Below are 19286 nucleotides of genomic sequence, written 5' to 3' on the forward strand. Positions count from 1 at the left end.
TAGTGCCAATTTGCATTGATTATGACTTAATGTTCAAGTACCATGTCCTGTAGTTACCAAATTTAAACAACTGGGTGGTTCGGTTTGTCAATAACCATCATATTGTAGCCAATGCATCAGACTGACAATTGAAAATTGACTAGCGGAATTTGAGCTTCTGACATGTCTGCAGAACCTCTGACTCTGTTATATCTGACGATATGAGTACCAGATCAACTAAAGAGTTTAGGTGTATGACAGTATTCTTCGGGGTAAGTATGGGATTTTTTGCTATCAGTTCCCTCTGGAAAGAGAGGATATCTACTTTGGCACTACAAATGTCTAGTTGGCATTTGGACCATTTGGGAAGAAAGGAACAATATGAGGACATGATGTTCAGAGGATGGAACAGATCTGATGCAATCCCAGTGCTTGTGGGCCCACTTAAGTGTTAGATAAATCAAATCACAAGCACTAGTGGCAAAACAGTAAATAACTTGAGGTTTTATAAGAGAGTGGCAAAGTTGTAAATAAAGGGAATTTAAAAGGGTAAATTAATAGTGAAATAAGTATGGGAAGTGAAAGGAATAAGATTTATTATGAAGGGACAATCTTGGAATAATAATAAAACTCAGGATAAAACAGAAGTAGAATAATAGAGATGGGTATTTTGGGAAAACAAAATTAGTAATAAGGGAATATTAGAATCGTGAGAAGGGGGTGAAGGTTGTCTTAAACCTTCTGCAAAACAGAACCCAGCGGCTGGAGGGCTCGATTCCAAGGGATGAAGATCGTCAAATGGGTTTCAGAATGATCTGAAACTACAAACGAAGGGAGAAAACTCGATTGTCTCTTGATTCTGACTGATGGATACCTCAAAGCATTCAACCAAGAGGATCTGCTGCACTTATATTTCAGATCTGGCGGTAGAAGTTCAGGTTAGTTCTGTTGCAATCACCGCCCAACGGGAAAGAATATCAAAGGTAACGGAAAAAAAGAAGAACAAATAACCAGGGGAGGAGGGAATAAAAAAAAAAAGGAAGCAAAGAAGAAATAGAAGATACAAGGTATTACTTGGAATGGAGCATAGTCCGAAATCTCGGGTCTCGGGGCCATCTCGGCCTTTGAAAAAACCGAGTTGGGCGAGATTTCGGCGAGTTTGTGCACTTTTTTTTTTCCGACTCGGAAGCCTATCTTGGTGGGTTTTAGACCTCTGTTGGGTCTGAAAATCAGTAGACAGCCTATTTTAGGCCATTTAAACACAATGGCATTATTAGATTTTGTAAAAACAAAGTCCAAATATGACTTTTACATCGGACCCTTAGTTGGTAGGCGGCGACGTATTAAAATAGCATAGTATATACATTAATAACATAATTTATGTACATAGAACTCGAACAAAACATTTAATTAATAGGAAAACAAGTTAATAAGCATTACAAACCATCAAAAACCTTCACAAACTTGAGCAATCCTCCAAAATTGAGCTGCAATCTTCACTTTGCCACCAAATTCAGCTTCCAAATGTTTCAATCCAACCAAAAAATGAAGAAGGGAAGAGAAGATTGAGAGAAGAAGAGAGTTAGAGAGAAGAGAGCCAAATAATAGAAAGCAAGGTTCGACAAAACCTTGCTGTTTACAGCATGTATATGCCTAACATTTTAATTTAAATGGGTAAAGTGAGTGAAGTGACCCATATCCAGCAACCGAGACCCGAAACTCGACCCGAGATCTTGCAATTTGTCTTCTGTTTTTCAATAAAAATTCAAGATGATATCGAGACGAGATCTCGCCGAGATATGGTACTTTTCTGTTTCCCTTGCCATCTTGACTCAGCTTTTGAAAAAACCGAGAATCTCGGCGAGATCTCGCGAGATTTCGGACTATGGAACGGAGAACCAGAGGAAAGAAAGATCGAACTTGGAAGAGAAGTGAGAAGATGATGGAACCAGTCACCCAACTAGCAAGCTAAGCATACGAAACTCAAATAATTCAATTCTTCAAATCTCCAAAAACTATCTTCAATCGATGGGATTACATGCCCTTTTTAAAAAAAAAAAAATCTTATTCCTATTTTGAAACTGAATAGAGTTTAACTCTACCTGGGACACAAACTGAATAAAACTCTACTTCTAACTCTATGTAGGACTCTATTAGGAATAAAGTAATAAAAAAAGGAAATTACAAATTTCAACTCAAAAAATTAAATCCTAATTTCTACGCATAACTGCGTCAAGATTATTGTTTTGAGAACAGCCAGATATTTTGTCACCTAGAGGCCTCTCATGAGCTTCCAGTCAATTTAGGCCCCATTTGGTAACGTTCTTTTGGAGTGATTGTATTGAATTTTTTTGGTTATGGAGGAACACTTTGGAAGTGGAATTGCGAAGGTTGATTTTATGTTCTCACAAAATGAACCGGTCCAAAAAGTGATCCTAAAATGAAAATGTAGAATAAAATTTTTTTTTTTGATTTTCTTTCAGCGAATCACTCCAAATTTAATTAAGCCCGAGCCTCTCTCTCTGGATCCACCACTACCGTAGCCCCACCACCCATAGTTGTCAAGGCGTCGCGTAGGCTTCCGGGCGGATTTCTAGGTGCCTAGGCGGCTGCCACCTTATTGTAGGACGCCTTGCATTGGTTTAATTGGTATCGAACCAGGTTCTGCCACTTATTTATGCCAAATATCATTTAAGTAAATGTTTTTATATCAACATTTACTTAAGATATTATTCATAAATAAGCAAATACCCCTTATTTGAATCCAATAAAAATAGTTAAAAAAATAAATTCCAAATGGATAAAAAGTTAACCCCCAGTTCAAGGACAAAAACTGGATTTTCGGCAGTAGGTGCAATTTCAACTTTCTTATGCGGGGGTTTTTCTCAAATCTAAAAATTCCATGAATCTTAATATAGTAAAACATTGTCAAATACCAAAAGTGCGGTAAAATATTCATTTGTTTTTATATCTAAAAAATTATTTTCATTCAGAGCGATTTTGACAGCATTCGCGCATACAAAATAAGGTTTGACCGGAACATAACTCCTTCAATATATATCAGATTTAAGCAAAATCTTGGATTTGTTGAAAAGCTGGTTTTGTGCTCTACCTAATACATAAAGTCTCATGTAAAAATAAAATCATTTGATCAATCAAATTTCTTAGAGAACAAGAACATTTATCTAAATCGAGAGCAAGTTAATTTTTTTTTGGATGAATAGAAAATTAAATTACGAAGAAGGGAGAAGGAATATACAAGCCCAAGGGCCAAACCCAAAGCTAAAGGCTAGCTAGGGCGCAAAATGGAGAGAGGAAGACCCTAGGAGACAACAATAAGCCTGTTCCTTGGGGTATCCTTTACATCAGATGGGGGAGGGAACAAACTTTAGAAGAAACATAAAAAAAGATGGCATTCCAAATCTTATCAAAAGAGCGGGAGTTGGAAGTCCATTTTCTAAGGTTACGTTCCATCCAAATGTGGGAGATGGCGGCACAAAAAGCAATCTTGCCGACCGAGTCACAAATTGACTTTCCTCCGAACGTCATATCAATCCAAACCCATTCCCTGCTGAGAGGAAGAGGGCTACGGCGGTTAGGCCAACAAGTCCGAAGAACACGGGTCCAGATGGAGGCAGCAAAAGGGCAGGAGAAGAACAGATGATCTGCATCTTCAATGCCATTCCAACAAAGACAGCAATTGGGGGAGACCTGCATATGCCGATGGATGAGGAAAGCCTGAGTGGGGAGGTAGTTTGCTAGGGCACACCAAGCGGTGAGGCTGTGGCGGGGAATGTGCCCTTTAAACCAGACTACTTTGTGCCAAGGACAGGGGGTCCCTCTATATCTAACCATATCCCAAGCGGAGTGGGAACTGAATCTGCCGGAGGGGGAAGGAAGCCATAAGGTTGTGTCACCTCTACCTCGGTGTCCAAGGGGGATAGGGGGGAGGGAGCTCCACAAATCTGCCAGGGGAGGGGAGGAGAGGGGGGGGGACCAGGAACCTCTGCTGATGATGGAGGCCACGAGGGCTGATCTGCCCAATCCGGAGGAGTAAATGTCGCGGGGACTGACAAGGGAAGAGAGAACACCTGAAGGGTGCCATTTGTCTAGCCAAAGAGAGGTAGACAAGCCATCAACGATCCTGCAAGTAATTGCCTCTCTGGCGATATGCCTCACTTGAAGAATTCTGCGCCAAACCAAAGAGGAGTCTGCCACTGAGCTAACAGTCCAAATAGAGTCTCTACAGAGAGGCCCAGCATACACCCAAGAAGACCAAATGCTGGTTTTGTTGGAGAAGAGCTTCCAGATGAGCTTGATCGAACCTGCAATGTTAACATCTTTTATCCCTCGAATCCCAAGCCCTCCTTCCGATTTGGGAAGGCAAATAGAAGACCAGCTCTTGGGGTGGAGGAATCTGGCTGAGTCCACACCTTTCCAAACGAAAGTACACATAATAGATTCCGCTGCCTTAATAATAGCCTTGGGAAGGCTAAAGACACCACTCCAATATATGTAACAAGATTGGAGAACCGATCTGATAAGCTCGAGCTGACCTGCATAGGAGAGAAGCTTGGCATACCTGAAAATGACAAGTTAATTACTTATTGATAGCATCATATTTTTTAAGAACAGTATTAACCAAATGTGAGACTAGGTAATACCTGAAAATGACCAATTCCAAGAACATATAAACCAAATGTGTGTTTTTATTGTTTCACACATATAACTGATATATTTAAAAATTAATACTGGAACACGATTTAGGCCGCCTAAGCGCTTAGGGAGGACCTCAAATGCCTTGGATCGCCTAGCGCCTTGACAACTATGCGGCCCCACCACCACCGCTTCCCTTGGTGTACTCCGCCGCACCTCCCTCATCTCTCTTATTTTTATTTTTTTTTAATCTCTCCCAACTCCCAAGAACGCTCTTGACATTCCCTCCATGAGAGTGTAGAGGTTGAGATTCTCCTCATTTTTTTCGTGTCAGAATCCCACATTCACGGTTGGAGTGAAGTCCAAAGGGGGAAGGAAGAGAGATTGTTCAGAAACATTGAGAATAGAGAAGAAACACATTACACAATACGAGTTTCATGTAATTATAACATTGGCGCATACATTGATGTATTAATATTTTCCATTGACATAAGAAGAATATGAAAACTGGATTTGTGGCTCAAGAAGACCTGAACCTTGGATTTTCGACGAATTGGGGGAGAAGGACAGCAACAAAAACAATCAAAACGCTTCAATGACATCAAGTTCCTCCAAAGGTACAGAGTAAAACCATGGCCACTGCACCTGTGAAACTTCAACCTCTGCACAATTTCTTGCTTCTATTCTTGAAATGGGGTAGATTTAGATGAACTATCACCATTCCAGTAAACTCATTGATTGTACCTGGGATTCTCATCAACCATAGATTTTGGGAGCTTGGAGGAGTTTTGTTTGCTTTCTCTTCATCCCACTTCATCCCACTTCATCCCACTTCATCTTCGCTTGCCAACTTCTCCTTCTCCAACCCTTGGTTTTTGTTCAAGGATCTCTGCTTGGTATTTGGACTCCAACCAACATAGGGAACTTAAAAAAGAAATCCAGCAATCTGGTGAGAGAAAGGTGGTGTTGGGGCCAGAGGCAACGGGGGCCAGCGGCTATGGCCTCCAATTCATGGAGGGAATTGAATTTGGTGAGAGAAAGGTGCTTGGGCAGCCACGCTTGGTAGCCCCTCTTTGCGGCAGGAGGTGGTGGAGGTGGATAAGTGCAGAAACACTTCCTCGTTACCGAATGCCATTCTACCCCATAGAATCACTCCCCTGGAATGGAATTGTAAAAAATCATTTCTACCTTAGAATCACTCAACATAACAGAAACGTTCAAGCAGGCCTGCCTTGTTTTGTCACTGGATGCCTGTTGCAACCTCCATGGGTGCTCTTGCTCTAATGTGTGGGTCTCTCACTAAACTTTGATGGTAGGTCACTGGGCAACACTGGGCCCGCAGGAATAGGAGTGGCCTTCAGGATCCAAGGTGGGACTATTTTTATTGGTTCTTCTGTTCCAATTGGTGTTGGTGACTATCACTACAGAGCTGAAGGTGGTAATGCTGGTTCAGAGACTTCTGGGTGGATGTTATTGTTGACGCTTGATGGCAATTTCACTGTACTTCTAAATGGCTAAACTGCATCTGAGGTCGTCGTCTGGGATACGTGCATCTCATTAAAAGGTTAGGTCTCATTAATACGAGTGGGAATGTTTTATGTCTCTTGGCGGATGAGTAAGCCAATGCAGAAATGGACAGACTGCAATATGCTCTCGAGGATGGGCAGCCTTTGACCTTTTCTTGTTGTTTATGTGGTTGTGCAGCTTACCTTTTTCTTTAATAAAATCTATTAATTCATTAAAAATAAGTGGCGTGAAAGTATGTCGGTCTTTATAGAATACCAAGATCTTTTTGTTTTATTTGTTGCCAGTAAAATAAATTTCTTGAACGATAAAGGACTATGAGAATTTTCTTCTGTTTTGCATTCCAACATTGTTACGATCTTGTGAACTGCCAAGGAACATTATTATGGCATTGGTAACATGAAACTTTTTGCTTACATGTGTTAGAATAGTTGCATATTTACTCTTTAATGACTTTGTTTTTTTCTACCTAACAAACTCACTCTTGTAGTCTTTATTATGTTCATATTGAATATCTAACAAACTATTACTTGTCTTTATTATGTTCATATTGAATATCTAAGTACGTGACTTCAGATAATTTGATGATATATATAGGTTGTTCATTTCCGATCTCTAGAGAAGCCAAAGGAGGATGATTTTTGTCTGGAGCTGTAAGTATTAATGAATATTTCTCTGGCTTTTACCATAACTTTTAACTACAGATGAACTTGTTTCAAAATATATAATTCTTTCTGATTCATTCCCTTTTCTCCTTACAAAATTGCTAGATCAAAGCTTAACACATATGATGATGTTGTGGAAAGAGTTGCTCGCCAACTTGGTTTGGATGATCCATCCAAAATTAGGCTTACATCCCACAATTGTTACTCTCAGCAACCTAAACCCCAACCAATTAAGTTCCGGGGGGTAGAGCATTTAGCAGACATGCTGGTCCACTACAATCAGGTAGGTCATCACCTGGAATCTGATTCTTTTTGAGGGTTTTTGTTTCCATTTTTGATAACTATTGAATGACTCAATTCTTCTAATGGATTTATTTCTTATTAGACTTCCGATATCTTGTATTATGAAGTATTGGATATTCCTCTGCCTGAATTGCAAGGTTTGAAAACTTTGAAAGTTGCTTTCCATTCAGCCATAAAGGATGAGGTGGGTGTACAGATCTCAATTGTTATTGGCGATTTTGCTTGCTTTTTCAAGATTTTGCACATCACACTGAATCTGTTCCTTTTGTTTTCAGGTGGTCATTCATAGTATAAGACTTCCAAAACAGAGCACAGTTGCAGATGTAATTAATGACCTAAAAACTAAGGTGAATGCTTGCTTCCTCTTTGACATTTTATTTGTTTCCTTTTTCTCTTTTAGTAGGTTAAACATGCTCATCTTTTTCCTGGACTGCTTGGTCCATTACTAGTAAGATAAATGTTGCTTCATGATTGATTAGTTTATGGAACTCTTTTCCATTCAGTCAGCAAGTTTCCTATTCATATTATAATTATCTTATAGTAGTAGAAAGTAAACCTACTTATGTGACACATTGTGGAGCAGGTCGAGCTGTCTCATCCCAATGCAGAACTCCGATTGCTTGAAGTTTTTTATCACAAGATCTATAAGGTATTTGTTTAATTATCTAATTTGATCACCAGTAATTTTTTTTTCAAAAAAAAAACTTGGAATCTTGAACTGGGACTCCCAAGTTAAGTAGCTGTGGTGACTAAACCCTGTTATGTGTTGAATTTGAACTGATCATCACCCTTTATATCTGGAAAAATATGAAAGAAAGGAGTGGCTATAGATCCCTTTGGGTCTGCTTCCAACAGCTATTAAATTTAATAGATAACTTCAAGACCAGATCATAATTTGTCTATACGTTTTCATTCTTGTATGGTGAATAATTGTTGAATAACAACCTTGCAGATCTTTCCCCCTAGTGAAAAGATAGAGAACATAAACGATCAATACTGGACATTGCGAGCTGAGGAGGTAACTATATTTTTCAGTAAGGCATATTGTCAGATGTAGTGTACTCTGCGTTGTTATTGTATTTGTGCCTGCGTACGTATGTACGTACAGAAGAAGCACGCTTATGCCTGTAAGATGTGTTCTTTGTTTCCATTCAAGTAAAAACAGGATGAATTTTCAGTCTTGTGCCTGGACTTGAGAAATTTTGGAACGTTCCATGCTGGACTGAACCCTTCATTACCCAAGACCTGTTACAGGGACCTGCTTAAACTGAATTCTTGGATAATTAACCATATCGAAACCAACTCTGATGGGTACAGGAAACTTCTGAAACCTAGAATTTTGTCCTGCTAGTTTTGAGTAGAAAATCATTGCCTGGAAATGTCTTATTAATCTAAGTGTTTTTTCAAAGGAATTGTGAAACCTTTCTTAGTTGATTCTCTTTTTGGTTGGGAAGTGTGAACATTTAGAAATGATAAATGAGTACTTTTTAGGTGGAAAAGGATAGTTTCAGATGACTACTTGCTCCAAGAATTTTTCTAATTTTGTTCTTGAAGTTCACTCTTGGCCCTAAAAGAAAGGGAGAAAGGGTGGGGTGGTGGTGCAGGGTTTCTACTTCCATTTCAAGTTTTCAACCAGATTTATCCACATGTTTTTTAAACAAGTTGAAGCATGAGCATTCAAAAGGCCATCACCCTGTGCTGGTCAATGGGTTTGGAGTTGGTCCTAACCTTGGCCATTATAAGTTTATAACATTAAATTGATGTTTATAGTGCAAATTTAAGGTACTGTTGAAAGGAACTAAGCCTTGGTTGTTATTACAGATTCCTGAAGAAGAGAAGAACCTTGGTCCTCATGACCGCTTGATTCATGTTTACCATTTCACAAAAGATACTTCCCAAAACCAGATGGTAAAAATATTGGATTGAATTTTCTTGTCATTGCTATTGTTAAAAGCGTTTGCAGACTGATGAATGCTACCGTTCATTAATGAATAAAATCAACTATTCTAATGATCTTTATTTAAACTTTTTGGTTTCAACAGCAGGTTCAGAACTTTGGAGAGCCCTTTTTCCTAATCATTCATGAAGGCGAGACTTTAGCTGAAGTTAAAGTGCGTATACAGAAGAAATTGCAGGTTCCAGATGAGGAATTCACTAAGGTATCTCTCTTGTTCTTTATTTTTATTCATATTAATGTAGAGGGATCGCGAAGGACCTAGCCCCAGGCAGGATCTTCTTGAGTAAAGTTAATGCTGCTGGATGATGTGGCAGAATGGGCTGGCATAGTACTACTCGATGTGGGTTTGAATACACCCAGAATAATTTTGAGCAGATACAGCCCTGCCTTGGTCCAACCGAGAGTCCTTGCTGCATCACATATATTTTATTTTTTTGGAGGCTTGTCTTGTGGATGGAGATCCAGATCTCTTGGTTTGCCTTGATTTGGGTATTAGACTCCTGTTATGAATGGATGTTGAGGTGGTATATATGCTGAACCATCTTTTGTATGCTTCCTCACTCAGTTCACACATGAGAAACTAAGCCTCACAACCCATCACAAACTTCATAGGTGGGGAATCTTGCCCTTTAAAGCCATCTGCTCTCTCCCTCTTTCTTTTGGGAGGTAGGGAGATGAAACCGTAGTTAATCATTAATGCCTGTGCATAAACTGATCAGATGTGCCCATAAATATTAGAAAATTGATTTTCATCTGTGTACATTATACAATTTTTTCCCTTTTGGTGCAGTGGAAATTTGCATTTTTGTCATTGGGTCGTCCAGAATACCTTCAAGATTCTGACATTGTATCCAGTCGTTTTCAGGTAGGATTATTTGAGATGTTTATTTCTAATTTACTTTAGTGCTCATTCTTCACTCTCTTCCTAGTGACCTGACATGTTTTGTGTTCCTGTTTTCAGAGAAGAGATGTCTATGGAGCTTGGGAGCAATATCTTGGACTGGAACACTCGGACAGTGCTCCTAAAAGGGCTTATGCAGCTAATCAGGTAAAGTAAAAGATTAATTCTTGATCATATTTTCTACATTGATCATAAATTATCTTTGCGGGAATCACCATTGTTGATTAGTGATGACATGGGAAGATGGGTTATATATATTTTCCTTAATGTGTGATTACTAAATAGTGCAAGAGTTAAGCAGGTACGCTAGAGATTCCATAATCACAATAGAGTGATGTTGTCTCCAATTTTGCAGAACCGTCATACATTTGAGAAGCCGGTAAAAATCTACAACTAGGTAAAAGCTGACGAACCTCCGCCAAAGCATTGGCTGAACCCTATAGCCTTCAGTGCCATGTGTCGGTGTGAAAATGGGGAAAGAAACCAGAAAAGAGAGGATTCTGAAAGGAAAACAAAAATTGGAAGCCACCATTGAGGTGGTGTCTGCAGGGTTTGGTAACTGATTTTGTAGCGTATGTATTCTTTATTTCTAGTGTGGGTAGGGGAGAGACTTCCCTAATGCGGTGTGTTTCTTCTGGCATCGGCGACAACCCCGTCAAGTTCGCTTTTGCGTTCGTTTCTCTTCTGTTCTTTTCTGAAGGCCTCTTCTCACGTGCGAGGTCAGTGGCCATCATTATTTTCAGTGTAATTTAGCAGTACATAAGAAGATTTTGCACTAGGGGTGTATACAGGGTATAGTTTCGATGTCAGTTCACATTTTTTGTTTCAATTCTCTTTTTTACCCTGTCATTAGATGGTGTCTTAGGTGATTCAGGGGTTGTACAGTGGTTTGTTGATGCCGCTGATTCTGGCCTTTCAGTTTGTGTAAAAGAAAGTACCTTTACCTTCAGCTCTCTCATCCTTTTTATTTAAGATTTGTCTTTCTCGTCACACTTGCCGCAACTGGAAATTATGAATGTCTAGAAAGTTATTAATGGGTTACGCTTTGGGCGGTGGCCTTTGCACAGAGACTCGAAGACAAAATGGCAGTGATATTTATTAATTTCACTACAGGAGCAATTAATTTGCAGCCGAGCCCTGATTGGCCTGTTTATTTGAGCGTGGGGTATTTTGGTTGGTTGGTTTCTTCTTTTATGATTGATTGGTGAGAGAAAACAGAAAGGAGAGGGCAATTTAGAAGGGCTTGGTTGGATATGTTTTGTTGGGCTTTGGTGCTTTCCTTTGGTTCAGGCTGTCTGGTTGCGAGGGAAAGGAAATGAAGGGAATTGAAATCAAGTCAAAACCAAATGTAATATTAGTAACATGTATCATTTCAAACCTGTTGCTAAATTTTATTATATTTTGGAGTAGTTTTTTATTTTAAGAAAATAAACAAATATTTAATATAAATAATTATAACTTATTATATGGGCAAGGGTTTCCACAAGAAGACAACCTTGTTTTCAATGACCAGATCAGCCTATTCACGGGTGTTACTCTCTAATCACTTGCAAGTACTCTTGAAACAAGACCGGGGGGGGGGGGGGAGGTGTAGGTTCCAGCGTGGCCCATACCTATAATTTCTCCCTTTTTGGTTCCACTAGTATATCAAGTGAAGAGAAGATTAGATTCTCTGCTAATCACCTTGCTTTTGAAAAAAATGGTGTGGAAAACTATTTAGAGACTTAAAACCCACCCAAAATTCAAAATCATATTGTGAAAAATATTGAAGGGAGGAATCTCAAATTTGTCATTATTGAAAACATTCATTAACATTAATGACAGATGTAGACATTACAGTAGATAAATTGGATTGGCACTCATTCCTTTAAAATAGCTTTTCCAAAATACTAGATGCTGCTGGTACTGGTCTGCCCGCTGAAAATTTGCTGGGTCCTAATCTTTTAAGTTTAATAAAAATAAGGGAAAAGTGTTTGTACATGGGAGATTCTCCCATCAACTCCATCAAATAAGGAGCGTAGGGATTTTTATGTGCATGACCGTGCATAAAAACCTTTGCCTAAAAATAATATTACAATCTTTGTGTCGCCTCTATAACAGCATTTTTCTTATTGGAACTCACGTATTAATTTGATCTTTAGGAAGATGTACCCCAATCCGTATTTTCTCAACCTCATAGGACGGTGGGAATGCAACTTCAACCTCTTACCTTTTGATCCTATAAGCACTTCAGATACTCTTTTCAGCCTCCCACACCACCTCTGCAGTACTACTTCAGCCTACCTTCTACTAACCATCATATTATCATTGCTGGTGGGGCTTTCAATCCTAACACCAAGGAGTCCGGATGGGCAATAGATGTTATTCTAATAACCAATTTTCTTCAGCCTATATGAACTTTGGAATTGCAGGGACATCTCAAGAAGCCGAGGCAAGAGGGATACATCAAGAAATCTTTGGAGCATTATCATTGGGATGCAAAAGCTTAGAAATTTTGACAGATCCAATGCAGATGGTGATTGGCTTTCGAAACGAGACATGCACCCACGGCCATGTAGGGTCTTATTTAAGGATAATATTGCAGACTTGCTTGGTGCGTTGGTCAAGTGCTCATTTGCTGAACGCTTGGTCACGGGTTCAAGTCCTGAAAACAGCTTCTCTGGAAACAGGGGTATGGCCTCTTTTTTTTAATGTAGATTTTCTATTTTCATAATTTTTTTTTTTTTTTAGTGAACAAAAAAAGTAAAGAGAGGATACGAGGTCCCATTCCACATACTTCGAAATAAGAAAGATATTTTATATTTTCATAACCTTTTTCTTTTTAGCAAAAGAAAAAAGTTATGAGAATGACTTGGTGGAAGAAAACTTGAATCGTTATCCTCTCCGATTCGTTGCCCGCTTCAACTTCTTTCAATTCCTCACATAGGAGCGGAAATGACCACCCTACCCCCTGTCCTCTGTCTGAACACACTGTCCAAGGTGGGGTAGGGTGGTCATTTTCACTCCTATGTGAGGAATTGGAGGAAGTTGGATCGGACAGTGAATTGGAGGTGATAATTATTCAAAAAACTTACCTTCAGTGTAAATGAAGGAAATTATCCTTCATAAAATTATTATATTACTCAAAAATGGGTTTTGATTTACAAAATTTCCCACCAAATCTTTCATTTAATCAATTTACCAAAAAAAAAAAAAAGGTTTTGACAATTTTGCCCCGACCATCGCCATAATATGTCCAAAGGAACTTATTAATTGTGTGTGCTACACTCTTTGTACAATTCATCATCTCTCGGACTTTTGCTACAAGAAAATTGTCCAAAGGACCTGTTCATCGTGTGTGCTACACTCTTTCTACAGTTCATCCCTTGGACTTGCTATGGTCATCCGTTACACTGGTGTTCACACAATTTAACAATGCCTTTGGACATATTATGACAATGGTCAAGAGGAAAAATATATAAAAAAAACCTACACATGAAAAGATTAAATTTTTTTAACTGAAAATGGAAAGATAATTTGATAAATTGAAATCCATTTTTGAATAATCTTATAATCTTTCTATGGGAAGACATTCTTTGTCTAGGAGCGTGGATCCTGCACTAGTGTGGGAACCAATGGGAGTGCCAGCAAAAGCATCAATAAAGGCAAGATTTTCATCTTTCATGGGGGTGGATGGTCATTTCGCCCCTTTTGTGTTTGGACGCAGGAGCCATACTCCTGGACATAGTCTTTTTCTGCTTTTCCTATTTTCAATGGTACCCCCTTGGATTAACTATCTATCAAGTTCTTAGTTTTTAGTCCATTTGTATAGCATGGCTAATCATATCGCATATAGTTTCAATTGTTGAACCGAAAGTGCCCCGAAGTTGAGCAGTTGCCTAAATGAATTATCATCCAATATTTAAGCCTTTATATTTGGGAAGCAGCCTCTCTGCAAAGTGGAGGTAAGGCTGCATATATTATGACCCTCCCTAAACCCCACAATGGTGGGAGCCTTGTACACTGGCTACACCTTTTTTATTCGAAGGCTTTATATAGTAAACAACTAAAAAAAATAAAATAAAAATAAAAAATAAAAAATAAAAATAAAAAAAAAAGAAGAAGAAAGAGATGACAATTTCCTAAATAACCATAAAATGCACAAAATGAATTCCATTAAAAAAAAGATTTCTAAGGAAGAATGATGCCAACAGAGGTCCCTTTCTAATGTTCAAAGGAAGATACGTTGTGTTGAACTTCATGAGTCTTTTGGTGTAAATCATCAAGCACGGTTTGTCACTTTATAATAAAGCAATAACATACACCCTATACTTTATTTGTAGGGGACAATTTTCATATATGGCTGTGCAAGTTGTGCATATGAGAGGGTGGGAGTTTCGAGGCTTAATAGGGGTGGAGAGTTTATGACTTTTTTAATTCCATTTGAGAGGGGACATGACCGCAACCGTGTATGAAATCTTTGGCCTTATTTGTATTTTTTTCCTAAAATATAAATTTTATTGAGTCTCATGAGAAAATTCGAACAGGGTTTTCCTTAAACCATGGTGAAGGAGGAACTCTTTCACCAATGCCCATCATTGCATTTGGATGGGTATAGGAAGATTTTGTCTTTGTGGGTTAATAGGTGCCTGATTTAAAAAAGCATCATCCCGTAATTATCACTTCCAATTCTTGGGCACCTCCAATTCCTCTAATAGAGGGAGTGGACCCCATCTTGGGTAGTGTTTTCGGGCAATGGGTAGGATGGTCATTTGCGTCCCCATGTGAGGAATTGGAGGAATTTGAGGGGGCAGCGAATTGGAGGGGATAACGATTCATACAAAACTACATCTTTGCCTATATGTTCAAACAAGTGCTAATTATTGAAATTTTCTCCTCTCAGGTTCCCTGCTAGTAGGGGTGTAAATGAATAGCCGAAATCCGTTTCCGTATCCGTGTTCGTAGCCGTTTAGCATTATCCGAATCCGTCCGAAAGCTAAACGGATGCGGATACGGATAGGCTATAGCTATCCGAAAAACTATATTTACATGTAAACGGATAAAATATCCGATCGGTATCTGTGTCCGTATCCGTTTAGAACTATCTGAATCTGTCCGATAGCTAATCGAATGCGGATGCGGACATAGCACTATCCGATCCAAATCCGATCCGTTTACAGCCCTACCTGCCCGGTCAGGTTCGTAGGTTCTTCTCATAGAGAGGGTGGAAATGACGACCTCACCCCACCCGGGTAGTGTGTTCGGGTAGGGGGTGAGGTCGTCATTTTCGATCCCCTATGAGAGGAACCTACGAACTTGACCGGGCAGGGAACCTGAGAGGAGTCTCCTTGATAACTCAAAATTAAAATATTACAAAAGAGAAAGAGAGAGAGAGAGAGGGAGAGCAGAGAGCCGATGTCGTTCTGCAGATGTCTCCCTAATGGAGAGGCAGATGGAGTGAATTCTGCTGTGGTGGCAGGAATTCTAACATATGCAGGCCTTTGGGTAGGACTGTATGCTCCAAAAGCAGACCTGGGGGTAGGAACTGCAGTTGCTGACTGGGAATCTCGGATGAGTATTCCTCCAGGACGAGGGGGAAAGGGAGGTATTCCTTGAGAGGAAGTCTTCTTCTTTTTACCTTCATAAGGCATTTTACCTTTACCTTTGTCTGGAGGGCAACGGGGATTTATCTCTGCTGAGATAGTCAGCCAAAAAATTGTTAGTTCCTTTGATATGAACAATTTTAAAGTTATATTGGTTAATAATGTTGTACCAATTAATCCTTCGAGAATTTTCTTCTCGTTTTTAGATTTTAAAAAATCTCTTACAGCCTGGTTGTCAGTGCGTATAAGAAATTTCTCAAGAATAAGGTAAATCTTAAATCGTTGTAAGGCATTAACGATCGCAAGAATTTCCTTTTCATAAATAAGATAATTAATTTGAGGGGGAATAAACTTTCCAGAATTGTATCTGCACACTTGCTCTTCGGAGAGATTTTTGAGAGGGCGTGCTTTAAGGATACATCCCCAGTGTTCATTACTAGCATCTGTTTCTAAGATGAGTAAATCACCGGCAACGGAGAAATAAACTGTTGGACAAGATTGTTGTATCTCATCTTTAATGGATTGAACAATTTTTGAGTCTTGGGTGGTCTAAGTAAACTCAACATCTTTTTTTAATTTTAATAAAAGTTTCTTTTCCTTGGTAGAAAGATCTTTTATGTATGTTCTTCCACAATTAAGGATTCCAAGAAATTGCTGTAAGTGTTTCTTATCAACAAGTTCGGTAAGAAAATCTCTAATTTTAATTAAAATATGGTCTTGGAGTTGAAGACTATGCTTAGAAAAAATCAAACCGAGAAATTCGATCCTAGTTTGTTCTAAATCAATTTTATTATGGGACAGAATTATTCCATGTTGTAGGAACAAGTTTGCAATAATATGAAGATGGTTTTGATGTTCTTCGCATGATTTAGAAAAGACGAGAATATCATCAATGTAGGCGACGCAGAAAAGGAGATCACCAAAAATGGAATCTATCCATCATTGGAAAATTTGTGGGGCCGTGCATAGTCCGAAGGGCATAACGGTCCATTAGAAGTGCCTATTGAAAGGAATGCTGAAAGTCGTAAGTGGCTTAGATTCATCATTACCCAAGGAATGGTTAATTAATGATATCCTTGATACCCCACAGAGACTGCGGTTAGAACAAAATCCAACCTTTGAAGTACAGTCTTCCGGGAACAATCTTTATATTAAAAGGAGAAATTCTATTTCAGGGCCCCCTTCTTCTATTCCTTTAACGGCTTCGATAGCCTCCACTTCCACTCCCTCTTCTTTTCGTCAAGGCAAACAACCTTTACCACCTGTTATACCGGTTGCTCAACAAGCACCGTTCCCTTACTATTTGCCCGCTAGATTATACAAAAGTAATCAGCAGTAGGATGAACAACAGGGTGACGAATTTGGTGTCCTTACCATTTTTAAACATTGCTTTACTGATGGTTCTGATTTAATTTTTTCGACTTCCTAAAGTCCTAAAAATTATACTTATGTTAAAGGACAATTTATCTTCCCAGGATATAAGTCTTATACCCTTGATATCCTTATGGATACCGGTGCTACCGGATGCATTTGCAAACATAATGCATTACCGACCCACTTCTGGACAAAGATGGACAAACCTGTTTTTGTCAGCGGTGTCTCTGGACCTTCCGTCACCTTAGAGTACAAAGCTCACCTTAGAGCGAAGCTCTCCTTATATAAGAAAATTCTAATGGCATTAGAACCATGCCGAGATTAAGCGGGGAAAGGCTCGCATGGTTATTAACTACAAAAGGTTAAACCAAAATCTTATTTTTGATGGATATTTTATCCCACACAAGGATGTCTTAATCCATCGGGCTAAAGACACTGTTATTTACAGTAAATTTGACTATAAATCTGGCTTTTGGCAAATCAAGCTTACTGATGAATCTAAGCCACTTATCCTTCAACAAACCCCTTCCACGGTCCTTTGCATCTCCGCTACTCCCACCTTTCCTCCTAGCCCCACCTCTACCCTCGCCTTCCTTCCGCTCTCCACCGCGCTATGCTTCTTCCCTCTCCCACCCCTACCTACACCCTTTGCATTTCCCCTCCCTGCTTCCTTACCAGCCCTCCCTCCCATCACCCCTACATCAGGTTGTGTTCCAATCCCTTAATACAGATGACAAGAAATAGTGGGCACTTGAAAGCTTCTGTTCCGAAACTGTGTTTCAAATCCAAACTCTCAATGACTCAACCTTATCTCTTTCTTCACCTTCACCAAACCCAGCCTAACCCAAGCCAACACACAAGGGCCAAGGTTGTTTTGCTTGGACTCTTTCAGCGATGTAAGAGAAGGTTTGGCATTTTGACCTACCGAATGAGGAAGGCAAACCCAATTAAATTTCGTGGGAAGAGGCTTCTTGAAGCTAGATTTATAATGTAAGATAAGGAATTGCCCCAAGTATGAGGGAGGGTCCCAGAGCTAAAAAGAATATCAGATTTCCCTATGCCCAGATACGAAAATCATGCATTCCGTCTCAAACATAAGATGGTCGATGAAGGGACCTGATTAATCCCAGATAAGAGCTTGGTTCTGATGCCATAGTTGAATCGGCTAGATAGAGTTTCTTGGCACAAGACGAAAAAAATATGGTCTCAGTGACAGCCCTAATGCAGGCCCTCTCTGAGGAGTGATTTTATAGATGATGTTCCTATTAACTTTAAGATGATACTCTACCGTGGAGACACTGCATTTTCCAAAGGACCTATTGACCCACAAATTAAGTCCAATTTTAGAAGTATCTTAATTTTCAAGGAAGGACCATTTTATTCTATCATATGCTTTACAAAGGTCACAATTTGGATCCTCTATTGTCGAGCTGCCCGGTAGGACCGTGTTGCCCTGACACGGTGCTGGGTGCAATGTCCGCCTTACCCCTGCCCAAACGCCTTGCCCCGAATGGGGGTAAGGCGGTAATTGCACGCAATACCGTGTCTGGGCAGCTCAACAGTAGAGGATCTAGATCCGCCAAAGGTCGAGCTGCTTTATAGCCATGAGACCCTTTTTGCCTTTTGAATTGCTTATAAAATTTAGGACAAATTCATAGGCAATATAAATGTTACCAAAGATGGAACAACGCCAAGGGATGAAGGCACTTTGAGTGGGGTTTATGAAGGAATATATACCTAATGGGTTTGAGTCTGTCGGTCATGGACTCGGCTCCTGTCTGGCACCCTGCCTGGACTGCATGTGTAGCGGACACAGTGAGGCATGAAAAGACCGCTTCACCCCTACCTAAGCGCCTTGCCCGAGCAGGGGTGAGGTGATCTTTTCACGCCTCACTAAATCCGGCGTTGCACATGCAGCCCGGGCAGGGTGCTGAACAGAATCCTTTTGGGTTGGTCATGCATTTGGCAATAACTTTGTATATCATAGTGCCTAAATTAATGGGACGAAGATGACCCATTTTAGACGGGTTCTTCCGTTTAGGAATGAATGTCAGGACAACTCTATTTAAAGGCTTAAAGCATGTAACCATTTGAGAAAGAAATGTTGAACAGCTTTGGTTACATCTTCCCCTACCACAATCCCAAAGGAGGTGGAAGAATCTCCCCGGCTGGCCGGTAACCCATCAAACCTCAGAGCTTTTTACCCACCAATTTCAAAAAATAGCACTTTTGTTATTTCTTCATCAGAGAAAGGGGGGCACAAAGCTGTTGGTTGATACCATTACTTACTGACTGATTGGGAGACAGGAAATAAACTTAGAACAGTCTTCAATCCACTGATCCTC

The 19286-nt window shown here is 39.7% G+C and overlaps 1 protein-coding gene across 6 annotated transcripts in view; it reads left to right on the forward strand.

The window, feature by feature from the left end:
* The window catches only part of LOC122660582 (ubiquitin C-terminal hydrolase 12), a 31704-nt gene extending 20773 nt beyond the window's left edge, over positions 1 to 10931 (forward strand). For 3 of the 6 annotated variants that reach the window (XM_043855964.1, XM_043855984.1, XM_043855983.1), the window contains 11 exons: positions 6757 to 6812; positions 6930 to 7107; positions 7210 to 7311; positions 7403 to 7474; positions 7711 to 7776; positions 8080 to 8145; positions 8949 to 9035; positions 9173 to 9286; positions 9875 to 9949; positions 10046 to 10132; positions 10341 to 10931. In XM_043855964.1, coding sequence (XP_043711899.1) covers positions 6757 to 6812; positions 6930 to 7107; positions 7210 to 7311; positions 7403 to 7474; positions 7711 to 7776; positions 8080 to 8145; positions 8949 to 9035; positions 9173 to 9286; positions 9875 to 9949; positions 10046 to 10132; positions 10341 to 10382 — 945 coding nt within the window. In that variant the 3' untranslated portion in view covers positions 10383 to 10931. Of the gene's footprint in view, positions 1 to 6756; positions 6813 to 6929; positions 7108 to 7209; positions 7312 to 7402; positions 7475 to 7710; positions 7777 to 8079; positions 8146 to 8948; positions 9036 to 9169; positions 9287 to 9874; positions 9950 to 10045; positions 10133 to 10340 lie in introns of all 6 variants that reach the window. The other 3 variants (XM_043855956.1, XM_043855973.1, XM_043855980.1) reach the window with 1 other exon arrangement.
* The last annotated feature ends 8355 nt before the right edge of the window (positions 10932 to 19286 follow it).

This window comes from Telopea speciosissima, chromosome 1, assembly GCF_018873765.1.
Source record: "Telopea speciosissima isolate NSW1024214 ecotype Mountain lineage chromosome 1, Tspe_v1, whole genome shotgun sequence".
NCBI classification, from domain to species: domain Eukaryota; kingdom Viridiplantae; phylum Streptophyta; class Magnoliopsida; order Proteales; family Proteaceae; genus Telopea; species Telopea speciosissima.